At 48.3% G+C, this 27,894-nt stretch overlaps 2 protein-coding genes across 6 annotated transcripts; both read right to left on the bottom strand.

Annotated features, from left to right (window-relative positions):
- Positions 1–144: 144 nt before the first annotated feature.
- ak2 (adenylate kinase 2) lies at positions 145–7,629 on the bottom strand (the record flags this gene model as incomplete). 2 transcript variants are annotated; one of them, XM_083681031.1, is made up of 7 exons in its annotated part: positions 7,454–7,629; positions 6,452–6,577; positions 6,191–6,301; positions 5,979–6,073; positions 5,733–5,805; positions 3,599–3,803; positions 145–613 (listed from the first exon to the last, which is right to left on the bottom strand). In XM_083681031.1, exons 1-7 carry the CDS (start codon positions 7,550–7,552, stop codon positions 606–608), a joined length of 717 nt encoding a protein of 238 aa, XP_083537157.1. In that variant the 5' UTR covers positions 7,553–7,629. The 2 variants fall into 2 exon arrangements, with proteins under 2 accessions (XP_083537157.1, XP_083537156.1); XM_083681030.1 differs by lacking the exon at positions 145–613 and having other exon boundaries at positions 3,573–3,803.
- Positions 7,630–8,065: 436 nt separating this feature from the next.
- zmym4.1 (zinc finger MYM-type containing 4, tandem duplicate 1) lies at positions 8,066–27,427 on the bottom strand. Of its 4 annotated transcripts, none has more exons than XM_083680142.1 (27): positions 27,099–27,427; positions 25,408–26,542; positions 24,522–24,583; positions 23,484–23,657; positions 23,297–23,378; positions 22,644–22,896; positions 21,969–22,152; positions 21,337–21,540; positions 20,370–20,520; positions 19,930–20,045; positions 18,997–19,179; positions 18,700–18,850; positions 17,897–18,069; positions 17,016–17,169; positions 16,602–16,748; positions 16,403–16,440; positions 16,148–16,292; positions 15,869–15,981; positions 15,333–15,531; positions 14,776–14,976; positions 14,301–14,419; positions 13,722–13,923; positions 13,487–13,638; positions 13,169–13,283; positions 12,668–12,922; positions 9,913–10,045; positions 8,066–9,555 (listed from the first exon to the last, which is right to left on the bottom strand). In XM_083680142.1, exons 1-27 carry the CDS (start codon positions 27,129–27,131, stop codon positions 9,336–9,338), a joined length of 5,094 nt encoding a protein of 1,697 aa, XP_083536268.1. In that variant the 5' UTR covers positions 27,132–27,427; the 3' UTR covers positions 8,066–9,335. The 4 variants fall into 4 exon arrangements, with proteins under 4 accessions (XP_083536268.1, XP_083536269.1, XP_083536271.1 ...); XM_083680143.1 differs by having other exon boundaries at positions 9,913–10,042; XM_083680144.1 differs by lacking the exon at positions 8,066–9,555 and adding an exon at positions 9,571–9,731.
- Positions 27,428–27,894: the final 467 nt, after the last annotated feature.

Below are 27,894 nucleotides of genomic sequence, written 5' to 3'. Positions count from 1 at the left end.
ATTCTCAACTGGCCAACGTTTCTATTATGTGGTTTTCCCGGGAACACATCAAGTTACAAATAAATAATAATAATAAAATCCCACCCATGTGTCACCCTGTCAGTTCATTGTTACTTGAGAGGATGAGAGGGAACAGTAGATATCCAGTAGTTTATTATTCCAGAAGTGTTACATTAATTTAAATGTCCAGTTGGATGTCCATTCCGTATGTAAAACCACAACATGATATGAAAAAATGCCTAGGCTGTGTAATACAAATACATTCCTAACATAAACATCCAACTATACCCAATATTCAACCATACCTATGAGTATTAGTATTAGTGGCCGAGTTAGTACCATGCAGGAAAAAGAGTCTGCAAAAATGTTTAATGATTGTAGAAAAGCGACTTCCGTTTATTCTAAGGTTAACATGATCAAGTCAATTACGAGATGGCTTCACTTATTCCCAGAATGCACTGCAATGAGCACACTAATACCCCAGCATGACCTCACATGAAGTGCTAATGTCACAGTACAATATCTCCTCTTCCCTTTCCCTCCCTCCCTCCCTCCCTCCCTTCTGTTCTCTCGCCAGGACTGGACTGGATGGGAGAAGCTGGGATTCAAACAGCTGCAAAACAGAAAGAAGAGAGAAGTCTCAGATGAATTAAACATGGAGACATTTAAGGAAAAGGTCTGTATTTTGGTTACTAAAATCTGCAAAAGGTCAGAACATGTGCAGAAATAAGACAGTTGTACCTTTGACAAACCCAAACCAAAAATGTCCTTGTGCACATTCGACTGAATAACATATCATACACATCATACTGTCTGTCGTCTATAGTGCAATTACCTTTTGGGCAAATTTCAAATGTAGTGCATTTAACATTCATTTACATTTAACAAGCATAAAGCTTTACATTCAAGCTTGTATTTACATTAACACTGAACTACAATGTGCCTTGGCACATTAACAATCATTTCTGATCGTGAACTTAACTACAGAAATTAAAGCTTAACTTAGTGCAGTATACATTGTTTTGGTAGCTGCCATTAACAGTCATGCTCAAAAGAACAGCTATCTGCAGCCTATTGGTCTATAGCTTGACTCAGAAGCCTACTGGACTAGGGCTAGGCCATGGTCAGCTTACTGGATTCCTCACCATCCTGAGAGTAAAACACAAACATTCAGAGGAGATTAATGATAGTCCCTGAAGGTGTGAGCCCAAGGATGCTCAAAGTCTGGGTGGACCAGCTGTGTGGAGTACTCCAGAACCTCTTTAACCTGAACCTCAGTCTGGAAAAGGTCCCATCAATGTGGAAAAGGAACCCCAGTGTTCTGAATGACTATATGCCGGTAGCCTTGACAACCCACATCATGAAGACCATGGAAAGACTGGTGCTAGCACACGAGGCCCCTGGTGAAGACATCCTTGGACCCCCTGCAGTTTGCCTACCAGGCAGACATTGGTATGGATGATGCCATCATCTACCTGCTACACAGAGCTCACTCCCATTTAGGTAAGGCTGGCAGCACTGTGAGGGTCATGTTCTTTGACTCCTCCAGTGCATTTAACACCATACAGCCCTTACTACTTGCGGATAAGCTGTTGAGGATGCAGGTGGACTCCCCCATTGTTTCATGGATTACGAATTACCTGACCAACAGGCCAGTTTGTACGGCTGCAGGGATTTGTGTCGGACAGGGTAGTGAGCAGCACGGGCGCCCCCCAGGGGACAGTTCTGGCTCCCTTCCTTTTCACCTTCCATACCTCAGACTTCAGGCACAACACAGATATTTGCCATCTGCAGAAGTTCTCAGACGATTCTGCTATTGTAAGATACATCATTGGAGGCCAGGAGACTGAGTACAGAGGACTGGTGGACAGTTTTGTTGAGTGGTGTGAGCAGAACCACCTGCTACTCAATATCAGCAAGACAAAAGGTCTTGTCTCCTATTTCCATCCAGGGAGAAGACGTGGAGGTGGTGCAGAGCTATAAGTACCTGGGGGTGCACCTGGACAATAAACTGGACTGGACTGGTAATACAGATGACCTGTACAAGAGGGGCCAGAGCCGGCTTTATTTCCTGAGGAGGCTCAGGTCCTTTGGCATGTGCAGGACTCTGCTGAACATGTTCTACCAGTCAGTGGTGGCCAGCGCTGCGCTGTACGTGGTGATATGCTGGGGGGGCAGCATCAAGAAAGGTGACACCAAGAGGCTGAAGTAGCTTATTAGAAAAGCTGGTTGTGTCCTCGGTGTCACCCTGGACACTGGAGGAGGTGGCCAATAGGAGGATGAGGACCAAACTCCTGGCCATCATGGACAATCCCTCCCATCCCCTACATGTCACTGTGGCAGAGCAGAGAAGCTCCTTTAGCAACAGATCATTACAACCACGTTGCACTAAGGAGCGCTACAGGAGATATTTTTTGTCTGCCGCAATAAGACTGTACAACTCCTCCTCCGGCTGGCTCAATCGGGGTGATCAGAGTCAGGCTGGGGGATGTTAAATCATACTGGACTGTTCTTACTGTATATAATGTTTCAGATGTCTATTTTATTTTAATTCTATTTTCTATTGTCACTTTATTTTGTTGTTGATGTTTGTGATGTGAGCTGCTGTAAAACCTTAATTTCCCCTCAGGGATCAATTAAGTACCTGTTTATCTGTGTCAGCATGCAAATATTATGACCAATAGAGAGACCAGGGGTGACTACAGAGAGGGGGGACAAAGGGAAAGAGAAAGATAGAAACCAGTATTTAGTCCCAGGGTCCCAACCCTCCACCCTTCTCTGTGAAGGTTGCATCCCTAACATGTTAAAGCATAGGGTTAGTGTACCAGCCCTGCTGACACCAAGACGCTTTAGATCAACATTGGGTAGAGCCTAGGGTCACGCTGCAGGGGAAGGGTGGAGGTCTGGGCCGCAGGGACACAAACACTTGAGAATACAGCTTTAGCTGGTGCTGCTCTCACCAACTGTTGGAGCGACAGGTTGTGTTTTGTATGTGTAGCTTTGCACCAGAAACAACAACACTTCACGCACACAAGGTGTGAAAGCGGAGGAGTCGATATCTTACTCTTTTTTTTTTTACGCTTTACCTTGTGTGCACTTGCGCAATCGTGTTCCTATCCCCGACTGCATGCTCACTATACTCCCAAGCACAGGGACCGTTACTATGATGAGTATCAGGGGAGGCAGGACACACGTTTGATACAGTTCCTCATTCCCCTCCATGCATTACAATGAGCCCGTCTTCCGACTTCTAGCTAACTCCAGAATGTGTTAACATCAACAAATCCACATCATTATCAACTAATCCAATGTCTGTAGATTCCAGCAGCAGTCCACACAAGTCCCAAGTCATGAAGAAGGAGAAAGGTGCCAGGGAGAGGAGAGGAGAGCCCCCCCCCCCCCCCCCCCACCAGAATGGAGAGAGCGGAGAGTGGAGGGAGCAAAAGGGAGGGAGGATAAAGGAACACAGTGAAAGACAATCCTGAGAGAGAAAGACTGCAGAGGAGAGTTGGGGAGCCTTGGACAAGAGTCCTGGGAGAGAGAGGGAGAAAGAGGAGGAGGAGGTGTGGAGCTTAGATGAAGAGCACCAGGTCTTTACAGGCAGTGGTGGCGGCTGAGGAGAAGGCGGCGAGGATGGAGGCAAAGACGAGGTCGGGCGACTGGGACGCGTCAATGGCCTTGTGGAGGCTGCGGGCGCTGTAGTACTGGACCAGAGGCATGGTCTGGCGGTGGTAGGCCTCGAGCCGGGAGTGCAGCGTTGACGCGTTGTCATCACTACGGCGCATGAGGGGCTCCCCCGTCACCTGATGGGGGCGAGAAAACAGCGGTTAGGGGTCAAACAGGGGTCATCAGGCAAGGACTCCATCTGAAGTATTTATGGACAAAGTTGCCTTAGATTGATTGTTATTGTGACTTGCAAGGGGAGGAAACATGAAGAAGGTGAATCTATATATACACACACACACTCACCAACAACTTCATTAGGAATACCTGTACACCTTCTCATGGTGGAGGTGGTGTAATGGTGTGGGGAATGTTTTCTTGGCACACGTTAATACCAATTAATCATCGCTTGAATGCCACAGCCTATTTGAGTATTGTTGCTGAGTATGTGCATCCCTTCATGGCCACAATTTTCCCATCTTCTAATGGCTATGGTTCCAGCATGATAATGCACCATGTCACAAAGCAGAAGTCGTCTCAAACTGCTTTCATGAACATGACACTGAATTCAGAGTTCTACGGTGGCCTTCCCAGTCATCGGATCTGAATCAAATAAAACACTGTTGGGATGTGGTAGAACGGGAGATTCACAGCGTGAAAGTGCACCTGAAAAATCTGCAGGAATTGCGTGATGCAAACATGTCATCATGGACCAGAATCTCAAAGGAATGTTTCCAACATCTTGTGGAATCAATGCCACAAAGAATTGAGGCTGTTTTGAGAGCAAAGGGAGACCCTACCCATTATTAGTATAGTGTTCCTAAAGTGCTCGGTGAGTGTATATCTATATGACAGCTAACAGTCCATTTCAGGACTTCAATACAATAAGGCGTTACATTACCACACCATCATTTAGTTCAAAAACTGCTGCTTGTGCACAACAGCCTCCACACTGATACTAAGACACAGCCGTGAGTCACACAGCATAACTCACAACTTATTGAAATCAGAACGCAGGCAAACAGAGCTGTTATCAGTTCACTTGTTGAGTTTACTTTCAATGTCTTCAAGAGCATGGCAGCTGTAGATGGCCTTCTCTTTTGAAACACATTTGTCTTAAAGGGCTAATTACCTTTTATGGGATGTAAGCTAAGAAAGCTTGTCTTAAAGGGGCGGTGACAGGAGCCTACTAGTAAAGCTAATAGAAGCTAAATTGCATTACACAATGCAACATGAAAACTGAAGTCATGTTTTACAGAAACATTGGGTACATTTTCCTTAGTATCTTCTTCCCATTAATCTAGTTAAACATTGAGAACCATCTCTTGATTGTATACTGAAAGCCATCTGTGTTGAGCCTCTGAAACAAGAGCTCAAAGCCAGTAGCAACGAGCAGCGCCCAGCCGAGGGATTGTGCGTCACTGTGAAAGGCTCTTTGTTTGCAAATGAGCCGCAGCTTTTCTCACATTACACACGTACACAGACACACACTTGGTCAAAAACACAGGTCTTAAAAGTGCATGTTTGTCTAAAACACTTTTGAGCACAAACACTTGAGCTGCATTAGATGACCCACTAACACGTGCTGCCCTGATGAGGGCTTGAGAATCACTTTTATCATCACATCCCAGAAACAACCTGATGAGCAATTTTAACTAACCCAAACTCAACAGTCCCAAATTAAAACCCTTTTTGCTATTTTATTTGCCAACATAGGTTGGTCAGGGCAGCAATCCTGTAGAGAAGCCAGCTACACCGTGTGGCCATGGACAGAACTGCAGGGCACTGTGCAGTGACTGGTGCCAAAAATAGTGCTTCCCTGTTGAGATGTACAGTGTGTGTGTGTGTATATATATATATATATTTAGTGAGTTCAGGGAGGGAACAAAGCGTACATCAAGATCTGTACATTTTGAACAATGCCAGACTTTTTTTTTTTTTTTTTTTTTAAATAGTCCCTGGGACAACGGGACGCCCCTAGTCTCGAGCCCTGGCCTCTATCCTGAAATGGGGATACTGTATGGTAGTCAGTGAGGGGGAGGTTAGAAAAGGGGGTTAGGTGTGCTTACATCATCCTTCATGGGCTCTTTGGGTGGGTTGAACTCCTCATGGTAAGAGCGTCCGCTTGGCTGGTGAATTAGTCTTGAAGAGGAGAGGATCAGTGGGTCAGATGATGCATGTCACAACACCAACTCAACACTCCTCTCTCTCTGCCCCACCCACACTCCTCTTGCTCCTCTCCTAACCCTTACCCTATAACAGCTAAGACATACATCACTGCTCCCCATGACTGTTCCATCCTCCGTTTCTCCTACCTGCCACAGATCCTGCGCATCAGTAGAGAATCGTCGACGGAGAACTCGATCACAGAGTCCAACGACTCTGTTCGCTTCTCCAACAAACCATCCAGCTACAGGGAGACGACACACACAGGAGCAGAGAACAGGTTAATATGCAGGATGAACGGTAAATGTTTTGGTCTGGTGACGGACAACCAAGTGGAATCAGAGCTCCGACCAAACCTCACCATCTCTGCTTGTTTCACTGTGCGAGGGAAGCCGTCTAACAGGAAGCCTTTCTTACAAGGGGGCGTGTCCAGGTTCTTCTCTATGAGTTCTACTACCATCTCATCGCTGACCTGCGGGCGATTGACAGGAAGAGGTTTGGTGAGAACCCGGACAGACACTGCACACAGGAACTTGTCAAAACAGATGTTCATTTTCTAATGCGTTCCACACACGCATAAATGATCTTAAATAGCACAGAGGCACACACACACACACCTTACCAGTTTTCCAGCATCCATGGTCTCTTTAAGCCTCTGGCCGAGCTCTGAGCCAGACGCCACCATGGCCCTCAGCATGTCCCCCGTGGCGAGGTGGCACACACAGTACTGCTCCGCCAGGCGGGGGGCCTGGGGGGGTAGGGACACAAAGGCAACTGTTGGTACATCAAGTCTCATATTTCAAAGTTAACTCTGAAAAGCATGGAAAATCATTATCTTATTTCCATTACCAATTCTTCAAACCATTAGAACCCTTAAGAGCCCTGAAGGGAATATTACCTAGTTATCTTACCACAGAGAACGTTTTACTTCAAAGCCATGCAATTATGAAGAGTATCAAACTGGTAGGCCTACAGTGTACCGAGGAAGGCAAGAAAGTAAAAGAACACTGCAGGCATACATTTTCGTGTAGCAATATCTGTTCTGCTTGTATAAGGAAAGTATCTTTCTAGATTTCTGTGGGGCAAGTAAGTATGTTTACACATTTCACGCAGGTATTAAAAACGAGGCTGTTTGCAGGTAGTGTGTAGAGTCCAGCGGACATTAGTCTAGACGCCGAAGGTGACATTGAGGCGTTATCTTGGCTGCAGCCCTTTTCATCATGACCCTTCACACATAAACTATTAGCAACGCGACTCCTCTGAGACAGCACTATGAGCATTGTCTGGCATGGCTATATTGTGGCTGCAAGTTCACCATGACAGAGATACTGATCAGAGCTGTGAAAGGAATTAATGTATTCGGGAGAGCAGGGAAGTTCATCACTGTCCAGCCAAAGTCGCTTCTACACTACAGCCTTCGACGAGGATTCAACTGGATACTTTCTCCGACTTTAATGCACAATTACACGACTGGAGCGTACTTTCTAATTCAGACTTAACTTCACGGTGTGTGTGTATGAGAGAAAGTATGCGTAGAGAACGTTGGCTAGCGGTGACGGCCATGCGGTCACCCATTTCTCTGCACTTTCTAAGCTAGCCAGCTAGCTAATTTAGCATTAGTCACCTGTGTTCCTTTCCCGGCACCAGGCGGTCCGAGCAGGATTGCACGAATTCCCTTCCGTACGTCGGACACCGACTCATTCAGTTGTGTGCTGGGTGCCATCTTCACAGTTTAAATGTGGGGGACAGAAACTTAATCGTCCTTGTGGCACTTCTCTCATCTGCCAACTCGGCCAAGAAAGGAAGTATCTCCGCCTCTTTTTGACAGTTTAGGTTGAAAGCCCTCCCCTCACATGAAAATAGTTCCCTTTCATTGGCCATTAGACGGTTCAGTCAAGCATTCTACAACCCCATTCGCTGAGATAGGAAGGACGTGTCTTGGTATAACATCCGGGATTTTGTGCAAGGAATGTTGTTGGCTTCTGTGTATGTGACACTGTGTGAGAACAAGTGTCAGATACACACAAACCTGCAGCCGTTGCTAGGAAAGTGTGTGATCTGTGGTAATGGGCCAAAAGTTACTGAACTTGGAAAAACTGTAATTGAAAGAACATGGTTAGTAAATGCCCAACATTTAAAATAACATATTTATCATTTAAACATTGAGCCCCCTTATCTTATATGAATTGTATTAATAATACATCAAAGAAAGATACATACAGACAATGGACAGACAGAGAATGGTTTTCTGCATTTTATTTAAAAAGAATATTGATGTACAAAAGTTTCAGTCTCGAAACACAGCCAGAACATCTTCAGTGAAGTCAAAGGGTAGCACCACAATAGACCAGTAGTGTGATGGAGCAATGACAATGTGAAAACTGCAACTTTCAACACTAAATGAATACCGTAACTGTCCTTCATACGACCTGAAGCTCCAGCATGGTCATACCCAACCCTCTCCTGAGGATTCAAGGGTCTTGTCAGATATAGGTTATTCACCACATCCTAGTATTTGCATTTCCCACAAATGGAAATGAGTCCAGATAACATGTCAAGGAAACACAATGCATGCTTGTGTTATTGTGCAAGTGTTATACATTGTCATTTAGCAAACTCCAAATACTCTTTATAGAAGTCCAATATCGAATTCAGAGAATGCATTTCTCCCCAATGAATCTCAACAGGCTATGGACAATACCAAGTGCTAGGCAGGGGGTGCTAACGTGAGCACACTGCAAGTCATGTGACACCAGCTCCATCGTCCCAGGATGTTGGTGTTGGTTCAGTATCACCCATTCTCCATTTCAAATAGCAAGGCTAACACCAGAGACATTGTCAAATATTTTCTTTCTAACATGAAAATCACAAAAACAACTTTTCTGACATTTTTTTGCTGAACAACCCAACATTCTCTTCAATATCTCCAGACCTCTGTAGCTTTATCAACTCAACAGATTAGGTCAGAAATAGCAACATCACCATCTTCTTCAACATTTTGGCCAATCACAATCTATGTTGTTGAGGGCTGGAGACTCCCACCTCATAAGGTACAGTATTTTGTCAAAGTGTGTTAGTCAGAGGAACGTTTTTCTCTATGGCCACTGCAGTGTACATGAAAGCAGCATGTCCCTCAGCAATTCCTCCGTCTGCCTTCAATAGAACAGACAGCACGAACATGAGTCTGTAATCCAGTCCCAATGGTGTGGCTGAGCATCAGTTTACAATTGCGCACATGCACACACACGTACACACGCGTGTACACACACACGTGTACACACACACGTGTACACACACACGTGTACACACACACACACACACACACGTACACACACGTACACACACACAGCTAGAGCTTTAGATGTGAAGGTCTGGATGCCAGGACTCCTCATTGATAAGTACAGTGTGTGTGTGTGTTCACAGGTGCTTATGTGCGCATGAGCTTAGCATGCGCGTAGTGTGTGTGTGTGTGTGTGTGCGTGCGTGCGTGCGCCCCCGTCCTTCCATCATCCTGTCCAGTCCTCGTCATCGTTGTCAGGCGAGGCGGGGAGGTCTTTGCCATCCAGGTCCAGATGGATCTCTCGGACCGTGAGGATGCGTGTGAGCATGGTCTCCATGGTGCTGTCGTCCAGGGCCGTGGAGGAGAACCACATGGGGCTGTTGGGGACGCAGGAGCGCTCCGGGTGCAGGTAAAACACGTTGGAGCGCTGCTTCACCGACTCAGAGCTGGGGGGGGGGGGGGAGAAGAGATGTTGGTGTCAACATGAACCAAGACCTGAACCAGTTTTATAACATGATGTAGTGCAGGGGGCTGGAGTTGAAGGCAGTGATGACAGCTGTAATTCTTCAAGGTGTTTTTAGTTGGGTTCTATTGTCTTGAGGAACCAAGGACACAAGGACATCTAAAGGTAGGAGATGAGGAATGAGGCACGGTTTTTATGCTGACAGTTGAAAAGCAACGACAACAAGATAAAAGGGTGAGGAACTGCTGAATCATATTGGCCTGCAGTATGGGGAGATTAAAAGCATACTGATGGAGTGGGAGTGGGAGTGTGTGTGTGTGTGAGAGAGAGAGAGACGCACCATTTGGAGAGGTAGAACTCATACAGGCGGACAGGACAGCGGAGGGGGTTCTCACAGTTCTCTATCATCTCCAACACCACCTCTTTCTCCTCATCCTCCCTCTTCCTCTTTGCTGCTACACCGTCTGCATCTGCTACAAACATCCACGCAGGTCCATCGTTAAACACACACACACACACACACACCTGACCCCCCCCCCCACACACACACACACACACACAGATGTTCAATACAGAACCAGAGGCTATCACTTTGAGGAGGGGGAGAAAGAGGAAGGACGTAGTAGTTTTCTGGTGCAATGCATCTAAATGTTAACAGTTCCATGTACAAATGTTTCAGTTGTATCTACTGCGCGGTTCTCCAACATTTTTTAACATTGCGGTGCGGGATTGCATTATGACAACTGACTCGCATTTATTCATGTCAAAATGCGATAAAAACACTGCTACAGTGAGGACAGATGTATTCCAACACGCACCAGGGTGAGTTACAACAATGACAAGCTCTGGTTCACAGCAAAACTCAAACAGCTTTGTTTGGAGAAGGAGAGGGCTTTCGGGAGTGGAGACAAGGAAAGGTTTAGACTGGCTAAGTACACGTTTGGCAAGGAGATTAAGGAGGCCAGGCGACAGTACTCAAAGAAGCTGGAACAACAATTTGCAGCCAACACTCCTCGTCAGTGTGGAAAGGACTTTGAGTGATCACAGACTGCAAAACCAATTCCCCCCACTCTATGGATGACCTCAGAATTGCAAACGACCTGAATGAGTTCGACTGTAGATTTGACAGACAATGGAACAGTCCTGACTCTGACCCACACAACCAACCCCTCTCCACGGCTATCACACCTCTTCTTCCCAGCCTGGACAGTGACACTACCCCCCTCCCTACACAATGGACCCAGACAGCCCCCTCCCCCCCATCGCAACTCTCTCAATCCAGGAGAGAGATGTCAACAAACTGTTAAAGAAACAGAACCCCCGCAAGGCAGCTGGACCAGACACTGTCTCCCCCTCCACACTGAAGCACTGTGCAGACATCTTTAACACTTCACTGGTTGAATGCATGGTACCTGCCTGCTTCAAAACATCCACCACCATCCCACTTCCCAAAAAGCAGAGGATCACAGGCCTTAATGACTACAGACCAGTCGCCCTGACCTCTGTGGTAATGAAGACCTCTGAACGCCTTGTGCTCACCCACCTCAAGGCCATCATCAACCCCCTCCTCGACCCACTGCAGTTTGCCTACAGAGCCAACAGGTCTATAGACGACGCAGTCAACATGGGACTTCACTTCATCCTACAGCACCTAGACTCCCCCCGTCACATACACCAGGATCCTGTTTGTGGACTTCAGCTCTGCATTCAACACCATCGCCCCAGCTCTCCTCCAGGACAAGCTGTCCCAGTTGAGCGTGCCTGAGCCAACCTGCAGATGGATCACTGACTTCCTGACAGACAGGAAGCAGCAGGTGCGGCTGGGCAAGCTTGTCTCTGAGCCCCGGACCATCAGTACCGGAGCCCCACAAGGCTGTGTGCTCTCTCCTCTACTCTTCTACCTCTACACCAACAGCTGCACCTCTAGCCACCCTTCTGTCAAACTCCTGAAGTTCGCGGATGACAGAATTATATAGGATTAATCTCCAATGGTGATGAGGCCGCCTACAGAGAGGAAGTTGACAGCCTGGCTTCCTGGTGCAGCCAGAACAACTTGGAGTTGAACGCCCTAAAAACTGTAGAGATGGTAGTAGACTTCAGAAGAAGCCTAGCCCCAACCGCCCCCCTCATCATGTGTGACTCCCCAGATAACACTGTGGAGTCATTTAGATTCCTGGGGACAATAATTTCAAAGGACCTCAGATGGGCGGAGAACCATCACCTCCACCATCAAGAAGGCCCAGTAGAGGATGTTCTTCCTGCGGCAGCTGAAGAAATTCAACATGCCGCAGAAAGTGATGGTCGAGTTCTACACGGCCATCATTGAGTCCATCCTCAGTTCATCAATCACCATCTGGTTCGCTGCCTCCACTGCCAAGGACAAAGGCAGACTGCAGCGAATCATTCGGTCAGCCGAGAAGGTCATCTGCTGCAACCTGCCGTCTCTCCTGGACCTGTTCCACTCCAGGACCAGTAAGAGAGCAGGAAAGATCATAGCTGACCCTTCCCATTCTGGTCACAACCTCCATAGACTTCCATCCGGCAAAAGCTTCCGGTCAATCAAGACTAAAACCTTGCGCCACCTGAACAGTTTCTTCCCCATGGCAGTGTGGCTCACAAACAAGCACCCTGCCTCTCACTGACTCTGGGACTTCCACCCCCCCCCACCCTGTCACACACACAATGCACTGACAGTGTAATTTATCATTATTTAAAATTATTCTAATTTATAGTGTACATGCCCCATAACCATTCCACAGCCTCTAGCCTCATTGCCACTTAGCCTCACACAGCCTACAAGATGTATTGTTCTGCTGTTCTTTTTTGTACATTTGTAAATTTGTTTATTTTGTTAATATTTTGCTATTTTGCAAATCTTCTGTTAATACTTGCTATTGTTTTTTATGTCCATGCACCAACCTCACCAATTCAATTTCCTGTATGTGCAAATATACTTGGCCAAATAAAAGAATTCTGATTCTGATTCTGACTATAAAAACAACAAATTCACTGGATTACTTATTATTATTACTGGTAAAGTTCCACTTTAAATAGCTAAAATGAGAGGAAGGTGGCGAGACAGGGAGAACACACACCTGACTTGTCAAACAAGCTGCCCTTGGGGATGGGGGGGTAGAAGCGCAGGAAGTTGGTCTTGGTGTTGTCGAAGTTGGTCTTGGTGCACCGCATGACGTGGGCGAAGGACAGCTGGCGGTGCTGCAGGACCGTCTTGAAGTGGAACAGCTTGGTGCAGAAGAACAGCAGCGTGTTGAGCAGTACGATGGGGGAGTACGCCCCCAGCTGCTTACAGCCCCACAGGTACTCCTCCTCCACACGAGAGTGGAGGTAGCCTGGGGGGAAAGAGAGAGAGAGAGAGAGAGAGAGGGGGGGGGGGGGGGGGGTTAAGAGATAGATGGGAGGAAAGGCAGACAAGGAAAGAGAGGTAGAGATAAAGACAGTAGGAAGGACAAAGTTGGAGAGAAAGAAGGGAGAGAAATGTCACCCACACAACATTGTCCTAATCTGAACCCTAGTACATCCGGTTGATCCACAGGCAGTGTGTAGATGAGGGTGTGAGTGTGTCGTCTGTCTCTTACCACTGGCTGTTATAGTAGGTTTAAACTCCTTCAGCAGCTTGGTAATCTCCACAGTGAACTTGCCGTAGAACAGATCTGTGAAGATGTTCTCCATGCGCCCGTTCTCAAACAAGTGCTGCAGAGAGAGAGAAGGGCCTATCACTGTATATTCACACAGAGGAATAGCATCAAATGCATGAAGGTGTATGCAAGTGGTTTTGTGTGTGTGTGTGTGTGTGTGTGTGTACACTTGTGTGTGTGTGTGTAAGCGGTTGTGTTTGTATGCATGTACGTGTACATGTGCATGCATGCATGCATGTATGTGTGTGTAAGTCCTACCTGCTGGATGCCGAGGCAGAGGTAGAACATGCTGTCCGGGGTGTAGGCCTCCTCGTTGGGTCGTTTCACCTCACATATAAACCGACAGAGACCGTAGCCCAGCTCTGCTGTAGTGCACTTCAGGACGTCTTCTTTTAGAACCATTTGTCGTGCTGTAACAAGGGAAACATATGATTCACACAGTGAAAGGTGTGTGTGTGTGTGTGTGTGTGTGTGTGTGTGTTCCCAGACTTACAGCCGAAACGAGGCTTCTCTAGGTCCGGCTGGGTGCTCCTCCACTGGACCCATCTCTTCCAAGCGTCCACCCCGTACATGTGCTGCAGCTTTGAGGGTTCACCGGGCACGGCGTCACTGGGAACGTTGTTTGCCGCTGCTGTTTCTGCCGCTGCTGTTTCTGCCGCCGCTGTTTCTGCCGCCGCTGCTCGCGACTTCCGACTCTGTGGGGTGAACACACATCAGGAGGAGAGTGAATGAGAAACCAAAGGAATTACAGACAAAACAATCATAATATGTCACAAAGGTACTTCTTGTATTGGAAAGATCTTTAGATCTTATTGAGACTGCTACGTTGTTCTTTCAGGAGTGTGCGTCTGATTAAATGAGGTCTGTCATTTGGATACAGAAAGCAAGGGTTCCATTCTATACCAGAGAGGAATCATGTCAGAGTGTTGCAGTGTACTAATAGTGTACTAATGTACTAATAGTGTACTAATTGCAGTGTACTAATTCCTTTCCAAGGGTTAGGGTCAGGATTAGGGTTAGGGTCAGAGTCAGAGTCAGGGACACGGTCAGAGTCAGGGTTCGGGACTCTCACCCGTTTCTTTGAAGGGAAGCTGTCGCGGGCCTTCCTGCGGGGCCGTCGTCGTTGGGGAGAGGGAGGGGGAGGGGGGCTGGGGCTCTGGTCCCTCCAGTGGGCCATCAGCTCCAGGGTTTCTGAAACCACAACAGAGTCTCACTGTCGGTTAGATGATCACAAAAGATCATTGAGGCCATACAAACTTGATCAAAGCCTCACCTCACTTTTTTTTCTTTTTTTTTTTAAGGAAAAATATATATTATTATTAATATGGTTAATGCATCTTTTTTTCTGATCAGGCCGGACGAAGGCATGGCTACGGAGTACGCGATCGCATATGGCCCCCAAATTAAATGATTTATTTTTTTAAATTATTTTCGAGTTATTATTTCCACCAGGTGTGAGCCACAGATTCAGGGCGCTTGCTGCAGTGCGAGCCGTTGGGGCGACTAGTGGCACAGCGGCTGAAAGATGAAAGCAGGGGTGAGATTACCGATGGGGAAGTCAGCCTCCAGGTCCATGACGGGGGGTTTGGTGGAGTCAGGGACGGCACCGACGTGGTTGTCTGTGACTGGCTGGAGCCTCTCGTTGGTGAGGGGACAACCGAGGCGTGAGGAGGTGGGCTCCTCCTCCCAGTTCAGGAAACCAGTCAGCTCCTCTGTGTCCAGGTCCCCACTGTAGCTACTGGCCTGGTCTGGTGGACGGACAACAGGAACGTTGGGTCAATGTTACAGTAATGTTGGGTCAATGTTACAGAAACACAGACAGGAACGTTGGGTCACTGTTACAGTAGTGTTGGGTCAATGTTACAGTAGCGTTGGGTCAATGTTACAGTAGTGTTGGGTCAATGTTACAGTAACGTTGGGTCAATGTTACAGTAGTGTTGGGTCAATGTTACAGTAGCATTGGGTCAATGTTACAGTAGCGTTGGGTCAATCTTACAGTAGTGTTGGGTCAATGTTACAGTAGTGTTGGGTCAATGTTACAGTAGCATTGGGTCAATGACATTGACCAACTCTGACTCAGTCTCTGTTTCCCTCCCCTGTTTACCCTCATGGACTGCCGCAGGCTTGCATCTCCCCTCCTTCCCTTTCTTCTCCTCCCTCCCTTCCTCGGCCACCATCTCAGCCATGAGGATGAGGTCGGCCTCGAACGGGTTGGAGGGGATCTTCGCCTTGATCTCCTGGATGGTCTCCACGATGCGCTCTGCGTTCTCCAGGGTAACGGGCAGGAACATGGGGACAGGGAGCTGGAGCGTGAGAGACGGGGTTTAGAGCACGGCTGTTAGTATGTTGTGGTCTGAGTCGTGTGGGGGGGGGGGGGGGGGGGACTAGCAAGTTAGCATGTTCTGGTCACTTTCTGTGTGCAAGAACGACATTGATGCATGCATGTTTTTTCATAATGTGCATGTTGTATCTTTCCGTGTATGTTGGGACCGTCCTTGGAGGCTGTTAAGTCTCTCCTCTTACTTTATCAGTATTGTATGACCCAACGCATGGCCCAAGGAGAGAACATGTGTTATTGTGTGAGTAATGGAGGTGAGGGTTGGAAGTGATGGAGGGGTGAGGGCTGAGATGTTAACATACCGGTATGGGGAGTCCTACAGGCTGGGGGACGTACTGGGAGTACAGGTGCATGGGCACAGGGACGAACACCGGCACTGGGATAGGAAGCACTATCACCTTGGGGAAGTGATCCTCTGGGGAGCGACACACAGAGTCAGAGTCAGAATAAACTGTGTGTTCATGTGAATACATTAGGTTTACAGGAAAGATGGTATTACTGCTACATTAGTGTGTGTGTGTGTGTGTGTGTGTGCACTTGTGTTTGTGTTTATATTCACAAATGTGTGTGTGTGTGTGTACCTGTCTGGGTCTCTATGGTAGTTGTAAGGGGTTTACACATGACGCCCTTGTTCTGAACCATGGGCTTGCAGAGCAGGGCCTTGTTCTTCAGGATCCTAGGCGGCGGGGGTGGGGGGCCCTTCACCACGTCAGTCTGGGTGCTGGCCTGCCACCCAGTGGAGAGAGACAGTCAGTACATGTACTTTTTCCAATATAAAAATGCAACGTTATTTTCTTCAAAATGGGGGGCGCAAATTTCATTCGGTGAGAACTCACATTGCCCAGGATCCTCATGGCTGCACTGGGAACGGCCCCTATGGAGAGAAACAACACAGTCAGTACTGAAGAGAACATAACAGTCAGTAGTGGAGAGAAACAGTCATGTTTGTCATCAGTCATGTTCAGCAATCACTGTTATATTAGTGTGTATATTTAGTGCATGTATTTAGTGTATATGTTTAGTGTGTGTGTGTACCTTGAAGGGCGGTGTTGGCAAAGACATTGGGCTGCCCAGTGGGAATGCTGGCCAGTGAGACCACGTTGCCGATGACAGGGGTGGCCTCCTTGGCCGGCATGGTTCCCACAGCAGTGGTGGTGACGGGGGATGGAGCGATGGACACGGCTTGGTAAAGGTGGAGGAGAGAGACGGAACATGAGAGGAAAATACACTAAATACATTCAATGTTAGTGTTTGTTGTCATGATTGCTTTTTATAAAGCTTAAAGCCTAAAAAAAAAAAGATTTCTAGGCTATATACACATGGTACAAACTCTGGGCTCTGGTTACAGTCTATCATTTGGTCTGAGGTTTCCTGGAACCATGTTTTTCCAGGAAAAACTCCAGACTAGCTATGAGGCACTGTAACATGGTAATGCAGGTAGACCCCTACCCCTGTGGGTCTGCTGAGACTTGCTCTGGTTGAGGGTCTGCTGGCTGCAGAAGTGCAGGAGACACTTGAGGTTGCAAAAATGCTTCACTTCCCCCAACATCGGCAGAGTCTCAATCAGCTTCCCCTGGCGACCACACGCCTCACACTTGGCAACCTGTGGGGTGGGGGCGGTCATTAAAACTTTTCTATTATTGTATGGCAAATCCATGTGAAGGCTGAATTGTACGTTCCGTGACCGCTGGGAAGATATTGCGCAATGTCGGACACCAGCAGACCAGTCGGCACAGAGATCCACACACCTCCCAGAAAGTCTCTGCATTTTTCAACAATTTTTATTTTAAGGTAGAAATGCAAACCCTTATATGGATTCAAATCTGCGTCGGCTATGAAAAGCTGTGTTCTTCTCATCAAAACTACTGTTACAATGTTGACTGGTTTTCCGGACACAGATTAAGCCTAGTCCTAGACTAAAAAACATCTTCAATGAAGATTTTCCATTGAAAGTGTGATTTAGTCCAAGACTAGGCTTAATCTGTACCGGGGAAACCGCCCTTAAGACCCTTACACCACAGAACTTCCAATAGATGCCGAGTCTCTAATAGCAGGGCCACAAATGATATTTTGACAGATTCTTTTTTGACAGAGGCCTGGGCTGGCATGGAGTTGGTGTTTGAAGACTTTGTGGTCCCAGAGCACTCCGCCAAAAACATTGAGGGGTGCCACTTTGGTGGAGAAGGCGCTGGCTGATTGGAAAACGCCCCCTGGTGGACACGGCCCCTGACCTACAAACGGCTGTCTTCAGTAATGGCCGGGGCACTAGTGATATGAGTTAATGATAAACAGAGTGTTGTGTGTATTTGGGGCAGTCTGCAGCTCCTGACCTGGCAGAACAGCAGCGTGTAGCGAGACTTGCACTCGTCAGAGCAGAAGTCCTCAGTGCGGCCGCCGTACTGGCCGGTGACCACCTTCTGAGACGTGGTGGAGCAGTAGGTGCAGCTCCGGCAGTGTTTACCCCAACGCTTGGCCAGGTCGTGCTTGTACAGCAGCTTACAGCCTGGAGAGAGGGAGGGGGGTGGGGGAGAAGGGAGAGTGGAGAGAAAGGGGAGAGGGGAGAGAGTTGAGAGAAGAGAGAAAAAAGGGAGCTAATGAGAATACAATTCTATCTGCAGATAGATAGAGAAGGGTCAGAAGTGTGTGGAAGCACTGGGGACTGGTTCAGTATGCACTTCCATTGCAAAACGTACAGCAAAACAAAAGTGTTCTTTTTGGACAACGTCAGGTTTTTAACAGCTTAGCTCCACACAATGGCGTGACAATCAAAGGCTACGTACAGAACTTCCGGCCACTCACCTCCCCCAGACCAAGCCCAGACCCCTCACCTCCTCTAGACCAAGCCCAGACACCTCACATCCACATGACCAAGCCCAGACCCCTCACCTCCTCTAGACCAAGCCCAGACCCCTCACATCCACATGACCAAGCCCAGACCCCTCACATCCCCATGACCAAGCACAGACCCCTCACCTCCTCTAGACCAAGGTCCAGACCCCTCACATCCCTCAGACCCCTCACCTCCTCTAGACCAAGCCCAGACCCCTCACATCCCTCAGACCCCTCACTTCCCCCAGACCCAGCGCAGACCCCTCACCTCCCCCAGACCCCTCACCTCCCTCAGACCCCTCACCTTCGCTGCAGAAGGAGCAGTCCTTCTTATTGATCCTCTTCACCTCCTTGGTCATCTTCTCTATCTTGCAGTACTCACAGCGGCCAATCACAGCGTTGCAGCTCCTATACTGCTCAGAGCAGGAGATCCCACAGAGGAACACCACCTTCTCCTGTAGACACACACACACACACAGTTAATGGAGTGAGTGTACGACAGAGAGAGAGAGAGAGAAAGAGAGTGAGAGTGAGAGTGTGTGTGTGTGTGGTAGGCATGCCTGGTGCAGTTGGTGTAATGACAGAGAAGACAGTACGGTACCTTGAACTGTATGATCTCAGGTTTGGAGGAGAAGAGTCGGTGGCACTGGAAGCAGGGCAGTTTGATGGGTCCCTTGGGAATAGGCGTGGTGGTGGTCTGAGACTGGGCAGGCGCAACGGGGGCCGCGGGGGTGAGGGCCTGGACGTTCGCCTGGCTTTGAGTGTTGCTCTTATTGAACTGGTCCTGAAACATCACAGCACGGTGAACGCAAGTACGTAACAAGAGGAGGACAGGACATAATGATGTTCATAAACACATCTATAGAGAATCAAACATCCATTCATACCACCACTCAAAAATACATGGGGAAACTCTAATAATCACCACTGTTTTTATTTAAAATGGGAGCTTGTTTGGATGGGTCCACTACAAGACAACCATAAAGCCCAACTCTGTGATTTCTGCACACCGGGGCACCAACAAAATGTAAACAATGGAGCAAATGCATTGTTTTATGACGTACTGTTTCTGTGGTGCTCAAGAAATGACATGGCATGAGAACAGGCAGCATAAGTAGATGTTTCTACTTGACTCTGTTAAGGTGATACGTCACTGGATGATAATGCAGATGTCTGACAAACTTGATCCAACAGTAAAAAAATAAATGTTTAGTGGTCATTATTTCACTTTCCACATCATCCCAGAAACGGAGACTGTGCAGGTTAGGTTGTCTCAAATATCGAATAAAAAAATGTCATGCTCGAAAAATAGCTCAAATAGCTTTATTTACTTGTCTCCTAAGGAGTTTTCTATATGTGTTTTATACTTGCTTTGTTTCTTCATTGTCATTCTTTGATTATGATGCAATCACTTCACCAGCGTATACAGTTAAACCTCCTCTCATTGAGGTATGAACCAGCCACACAAATCACAATCTTGGGGCATTTTTGTCATCTATTGTCACTGTGTTATTGCGACCCGACAGAGTGTTACCTGGAAGGTGACGACACAGCCTAGGGTGCAGAAGTTGCGTATGGAGCCATCGGACATGGCCAGGTGGTAGGAGGGCACCGTCTTCTTCCCGCAGGTGTTACAGTCCACGGGGGAACCTTGATTGACAGGAGAGAGTGTGTGTGTATGCTTTTCTGTGTACAGTTTGTGTGTGTGTACAAGTGTGTGAGCTTTAAAATGTGACTGTGTGTGTGTGTGTGTGTGTGTGTGTGTGTGTGTGTGTGTGTGAATGAGTGGGGTTGTGAGTGTTTGTGAACGCTTGGACAACCAAAGATGGACTGTTGTTGTTGTTTGTGTTCCTCTGTGTGTGTTGTGTGTGTGTGTTCCAGTGTGTTCCTGTCTGTATTCCTGTGTGTGTGTGTGTGTGTGTGTGTGTGTGTGTGTGTGTGTGTGTGTTGTTGTTGTTGTTCCGGCAGTTCTACCTGAGGCACTGACGGTCTGGACCTTGTGTGCTGTCACACAGCTGGGGCTACAGAAGAGGTCTGTCTTCCCGTTACTGTCTGTGCCCTCCGACATGTCTGCCACCGGCCGCTGGGTGCGACACATGGTGCAGGGTGTCAGACGCTTGGTCTTCTGCAACACACACAGAACCAAACGACACCACTCGTGACCTTTAGAACACAGCAGAGGAGGCTGGCCGAGGCAGACATCAGAGGAACTGAATCAAACGTGTTTGATACCATTCCTTACTCTGTTCCCGTGCATTACAATGAGCCCTTCCTCCGATTTCTGCCTCCCCTGGAATACAGGTAGATGGAAGGTCTGCTGTGGGGGGTCTGAGGTTAGAATCTGAACAGCAGAGGTACTCCCTGAACTGTCCAATTAGAACAGTGATTGTGCTTCTCATTTGCATAATAATGTGTTCCATTGTGCCCTTCTGAACACGCCCCGGACTCCTCTACAGCCCAAAGCCTGTAGGGGCCAGGACCGGTCCTGACCCCTACAGGCTCAGTCCTGTCAGCTAGCTGTGTTCTGAAGCCCATTCACTGTGTTTTTCATTGAATAATGGAAGGAAGCTGTTGAAAGGAGTGATTTTGGCATTGCCATGACGATTATCTATAAAATGAGTCATGCTAATCGTCCGTTGTTATTGGTTTTTTTTTTACAACCACAGACGATTCATAAAATGTTTCTGGCTGCAGAAGATTTAAACTGTTTGAATGTGGCCAGACACGGAGCCTCCCTGTTTGAATGACACGGGGCCTACCTGTTTGAATGACACAGGGCCTACCTGTTTGAATGACACGGGGCCTACCTGTTTGAATGACACGGGGCCTACCTGTTTGAATGACACGGGGCCTACCTGTTTGAATGACACAGGGCCTACCTGTTTGAATGTGGAGGGACACGGGGCCTACCTGTTTGAACGTGGCCAGACACTGAGCCTACCTGTTTGAACGTGGCCAGACACTGTGTTTTGCAAAAGGTCATGGTGCTGCCCTCCAGAGCCAGCTGGTGGACCTTGCCGTAGCAGTAGCTGGCACACTGCTGGCAGCTGTTCATGGTCAGCTTGTAGGAGGAGCGGAAGCGGTGAAAGCACTCCTCTCCACAGAGCCTGTGCATCGTTCCCTGCAGGATCACCTCGTGTTTGCTCTGGGAGTTGGGAGAGAACGGGAGGAGAGGTTTCTTTAGCTCATTTAGTACCGATGGTGAATAATGTCGGCCCAAATTGTCAACATTCTGCAGCGCCACAGGTGTCTTTATTTGACCAAAAATGCATAAATGCTTCATTTTGTAGCCAATCAAAGTATTGTTGCTAGGTAAATACCACATAAAACACTTGGCACTGTAGGTGGTGAGTGTTCCGGAATTCTTTGGCAGTTATTGAGTTAAGAACACAATATACAGGGGCAATGGCTATGTTAAGGCAGGGGTGTCCAATGTTATCCACCCAGGGCCAGTGTGCGGGCAGGTTTTCGTTCCAACTACTGTTGACACACTCAAACACACCCTAAACTCCCCCCCCCCAGTCCGTTACAGTGCAACTCCCCCCGCAGCACCACCCTCCACCGGTCCCTTACAATGCAATTCTTCTTGCACATGCTGCATTTGCTGCTGGTGGCTCCTGTGGTGGAGGAGAGGGTGGAGGCGGCAGAGTTCCTCTTGAAGTCGAAGGAGGAGAGGCAGTTTTGGCTGCAGAAGAACTTCATCGTCCCTGTCGTGTCCACAGGAGCAATGATCACATCCTTGGGGTTGAAGATCTCCCTGAGAGAGAAACATAACATACGTGTCGCTTATTCATACACGTGCTTATGCATACATGTGCTTATTCATACAGAGTTCTTCATAAGACACATTTCACAGTGCTTCACATTCAACAGCATGTTCACATAGACATGCAGAGGGAGGAATCATGGCAGCTTGGGGCTGTAGCCTCAGGGTCATTAACTCATTTAGTAACAAGGGTCACCAAAAATGCATAAGTTATGATGCTTCATTTTGTAGCCAATCAAAGTAAGGCATCCTGGGAAGGACACTATCATCACATATGAATGAGGTTCACATTTGTACATTCCAGGGGAGGGTGGGGGAGGTCGGGCTCATTGTAATTCATGAAACGGAATGAGATCAAACACACGTGTTCGATGTAATTTCTCATTCCATCCCATGCGTTACAATGAGCCCGTCCTCCGGTTTCTACCTCCTCCAGCCTCCCCTGGTTGTAACCTAGTCACTACTGTGCCAGATGGACTCACTTGAGGCAGTAGTGGCAGAGCTTGGGCGGGGCGTTGGGGGCGGGGGACGGCGTGTGGGAGGTGAGGCAGTGGGTGGAGCAGAAGAGGTCGGAGGAACCTTTCCTCTGATAGGCCGTCTGACCCTTCATCAGGACCTTCTTACAGGCCGAGCAGGCCACACGCATTGCCGTGGGGATGAGGGGGGGGATGGTGGGGGCCGGCACCATGGTGGGGGTCAGCGCTGTACTGGGGGGGGCGGCCACAGGCACAGGTACTGATGGGGGGAGGTTGGGGGGAGAGAGATGGAGGAGATGGGGAGAGAGGAAGGGAAGTGAGATGGAGAAGACCGGTAGGTAGAGAGGAAGGTCAGGGGGGAGACAGGGGGGAACACAAATTAACAGAGTGAAGTGTTTCTTTGTGAGACAGTGATCTTGCTTCTATGCAAGTCATTAATTATGTGACAACAAAAGACGGGTAGTGTCTAAATAATGGCTGCTATGCTAATGTGTTGCAATGCTAACGTGTTGCTATCCTAACGTACCGCTATGCTAACACGCTACCATGCTAACACGCTACTATACTAACGTGCTGCTAGGATAACATGTTGCTATACAAACGCACTGCTATATTAATGTGCCGCCATGCTAACGTGTTCTGCACTTTGCTCCCCTCACCATTCACAGTAGAGGCTCCGCCCACAGAGAAGACTGCGCTGATTTTTAGATCGTCAGAAGCCTTCTGCTGTTGGCCAAAATCCTGTAAATAACAACATAACAACAGCAACAACAACAAGAGGTTAAACATATCCATCATTTCGGTGTTTCTAGCCCACTGCTGAGTGAGGGGACGTGGAGGCGGTACCTCGAAGGTGTCCGGCTCGTCTTTGATGGTCCCTGCAGGGGCGCTGGGTACCAAGGCCTGCTCGTACTCCTCATCGATGGGCTCGTCCTTCACCTTCACCAGGGGGGGGGAGGGGGGCAGCCCGGGGGCCTCAGCGCTGCTCTCCGGCTCCACTGCGGGCGGGCCAGGCTTGTCCTGAGGGCACATCCCACAACGGGAGCAAACATTCAACAGCTGTACAAGCGCAGAGGTGGAAGGAGAGGTCTTCACAGGTCCAACTGATCCCAAATCCCAAGATCTGACCCAGTTACCTGTGTGCAGAACGCTCCACAGTCCGAGAGGGAGGTACAACTAGAAGTGCATATCATCAGTGTGATTCTGTATACTCAAACATGACTGTGATTTTACAGTAAAACTAATTGTTGAAGGCAGTCGCTTGGCAGAACTGTCCAGCTGACTGTCACATAGCCTAACACCATGTTTTCCATGTGTGTAGATCGAGTGGTGGGACAACCGACTGCAGATCACTGCTTTAAACCCATTACGGTCACTGTGGTAGAGTGGACATGAAACAGATGTGAAGTTGCTGCAAACAGTCCTCGAGTCTCGATCCTGCGACCTCTGTATGGCCGACATACGTGTCACGTGTCTCTCTCAAATACCCGATGGAAACCAGCTACGCCACCTAAAAGCTATCGATTCGACAGCGCAGATGGGGGGTGTTTGAACTTGAGGTGTGAGTTTACCATCTCAACTCAGACACAATCTACTGGGGCGGCAGGTCACCTCGAGATGCCGGACAGCTATTGGTAGGTCGCTGGTTCGATCCCCAGGGGAGCTGGTGACTGGAGGGTTTCTGGCATCATATCTAAGGTGCCTACACTGCCGTTGTGCCCTTGAGCAAGGCACTTAACCCCTAACTGCTCCAGGGGCGCCTGATGACGGCTGACCCTGTACCCAAGTGTTCTCCCTGGGGGGTGTGCATGTGTACTTCGAGGGGGGAGGTGGCAGAAACATAATTTCCCCTCTCACTCTGGAATGGAGTGAGGAGATACTCACACGCACAACCTTGACCGGCTCTCCTTTCACACCGTTCTCCAACCCTCTCAAACTGTCCGTGCCTGCAGAAGAAAGAGCAACAGGTCAAAACAAGCTACAACACCACAACTCCAAGTAACCCAGTATTCATTAGCGTCATGGTTCTCCCCAAACAATGCCTTGTCGACAATGTAAACACCTCAGAGGAAATTAAAGTGATATTTAGTAATGATGGAGTGACTATCTTTGATCGCCAATGACATTGTTGTTGAAAGCGAAAGTGAAAGCGTTATCATGTTCCTCAGTTAATTCAGCGCCACCCTGAGCATGTAAATAATGTAAACACTAACATTGTAGCACAGCATTCCAGTCACACCTAGCCTGCTCCTTAGTGGCCAAAGACGGGATATTCTTGCAGATACTGAACCTTGCCGCTTCTCATCGGCACTATCCTGTCTGAGAACTGCATCACAAGAGGAGGAAGAACAGGGTGGATTATCTCTATTGACGACCACCTCCATCTGCTCTGTGTCCTTCTCCTCTCTCTGGCCTGCTCTGTGTCCTTTTCCTCTACTCTGGCCTGCTCTGTGTCCTTCTCTTCTACTCTGGCCTGCTCTGTGTCCTTCTCTTCTACTCTGGCCTGCTCCATGCCCTTCTCCTCTACTCTGGCCTGCTCCATGCCCTTCTCCTCTACTCTGGCCTGCTCTGTGTCCTTCTCCTCTACTCTGGCCTGCTCAGTGCCCTCCTCTTCTCTAGAACCCCAGGTAGGAATCTATGAGCCTACCTACAGTCCAGGGGAGGCTGGTGGAGGTAGAAAGCCTCCCCTGCTACAGTCAACGTTCTACAGTTGTGTACACAACAACAACAACAACAACAACAACAACAACAAGCTGCAGCAGGTTCTTACCTCTATCCACAACAGAAGGCTTGGAATCAGTGCTGTCCACCTCCATGAACTTGCTCTTATCCTCTTCCTTCATCGTTGTGCCTGGGTTCATCTGCGCACCTGTCCCCGTATCCATCTTCTCGTCCACGTCCGCCTCATCCAGAGAGTTTCTGCTGAAAGAGTCCATGTTGCTGCCCTCCTCCACGGCGCTGATCACAGGCATCCCCTCCCTCCCCTCCAGCAGCTGGTCCTCCTCTACCTTGACGGCGTTGACCTCCATCTCATCCTCAGCGTCCTCCTGGGCCTCCGGGGGAGGGGGCTCGGCAGGGGGCGTATGTTGAGGGCTTGGGCAGGCTGTTTTTTCTCCGGTCAGAGACGCGTCTGTGTTGACTAGATCACTGACAGTCTGTGAGGCATCTGCACTGACTGATTCTCCCACAGTCTGTGAGGCATCTGCACTGACTGATTCTCCCACAGTCTGTGAGGCATCTGCACTGACTGATTCTCCCACAGTTTGAGAGGCATCTGCACTGACTGATTCTCCCACAGTCTGTGAGGCATGTGCATGGACTGATTCTCCCACAGTCTGTGAAGCATCTGCACTGACTGATTCTCCCACAGTCTGAGAGGCATCTGCACTGACTGATTCTCCCACAGTCTGAGAGGCATCTGCACTGACTGATTCTCCCACAGTCTGAGAGGCATCTGCACTGACTGATTCTCCCACAGTCTGAGAGGCATCTGTACTGACCATAGTTTGTGAGCGATCTGTACTGACTGTGTCACCTGCAGTTAGGGACACAGGTGTGCTGACTGCTAGTGAAGCATCTGTGCTGACTGTAGTTTGTGAAGCGTTTGTAATGGTTGCTTCTCCAACAGTCGGCAGGACACCAGCACTGACTGTAACTGAAGTGTCTGCTATGATGGTAGGGGGAGCAACACTGACTGTGGAAGTCCCAGCATCATCGGCGCCCCCCATGGTCGAGGAGGCACCTGCATTGGCTGCTTCAGAAGTAGCTGCATTTGCAGCATCACCACTGCTTCCCTCTGCTGAGCCTGCGGGAGTAACCCTGTGTGAGGGTCCAGGTTCCCCTGCCTCCGCTGGTGCACCATCCAGAGAAGGTTGTTCCGTCTCTTTGTCTGGGGCATCCGCATGCTGAGGAAAATACACAATGTATTGTCAAGAAACAGTACTATAAAATGTCCCTACAAATGCATATACTCGTGACTCTAAGCCATTGACAATGTTTTGAAACCTGAAGTGACTACAAAAGCAGGATGCATACTGGGGTGTATGGTTCTAACTACAGAAGATGGCTCTGGGGCATTCCAAGCACGATTGGTTGAATTATATGTGTTGCCCATGCCAACGGTGCAGCTACGGCACAGGTCGGAACAGGATTTAAAGCCAGAGTAAATGCGACTTCACTCTGCAGGGCATTGAGCGGGAAAGGGTGGGATGGTCCTCTATAAAGCTTGCAGAAAAATAACGTTCGCTGCTTTCCCATCTCTAGAAATGAAATAGTAGGATCAGATATCCCCTGATCCATTCACTGGCTACAATTCTAATGCACATCAAATCAGAGAAACACAGTCACAGACAGAACTCAACCAAAGACCAATACCGGCTAGCTGACGTGTAGCCTAGCGAGAATCATGTCAACAACACGAGGGAAGGAATGATAACATTAGAAATCAGAAAGCTAACTTACCTCTGAACTCGTCGCTTCTTCTATGTCAGCCATGGCTCGCTTGCACCAACGATATAGAACACACTACAGACGCCACTAGCTAATTCATGAAATCGGGCAAGCTCAATTACGTCCAAATAATAATGTACTAAAAAGAATGGATGCTAACTTGTTAGCTATTTGACGGTCCCTAGCTAGCAACTTCCGCACACCTCGTCTCACACAAACTATCCCTTGTTGTTAATAAAGCTAACTGTTAGCGACGATATGGTAAAGTCTACTGAATATTTCTCATTTACATCGATTGTTATGTTTCGACCAATGCTTGTTGATTTTACCGTTAGCTAAAGTTGAGGCAACAAATGGGAGTCTTGCTACAAATTACAACGCTGCACCGCGAGATTCTCGCGCATGCGTGACTGGTGTGATTCAGCGTGTTTGAGTTGAAAAGCCAGACCAACTAGAAACCATGCAAGAACCTGCGGGTAGGGCATCTGTTCGGTCTGTAGTGAAATTCGGAAAAACTGTAGTGAAATTCTGACAACACGGCTTGAGAACATGGCAGTGACAACATGGCTGTTATTTATTTATAAAATTCTCAATGGACAAAGTCAAGTTAGTGTCATCAATTATGTGTGGTCTATGACAAACAGCAATGGCCATGATGGGTAAGAAACCTGCGGGGAAATTCATTCATCTGAATGCAATAGGGAGCAGAAGCAGAAATGTGGGAGCCACTTTTTATGACCTATGCTCTGAACTTTTTCTTGACATGTGTACCTGAATCGGGAAAAGCCCTATATGCCGTAATGTGTAG

This window comes from Argentina silus (assembly GCF_951799395.1).
Source record: "Argentina silus genome assembly, chromosome: 11".
Classification (NCBI taxonomy): Eukaryota; Metazoa; Chordata; class Actinopteri; order Argentiniformes; family Argentinidae; genus Argentina; species Argentina silus.
Note: the sequence above shows the minus strand (reverse complement) of the source record. Positions and strands in the feature narration are given on the sequence as shown.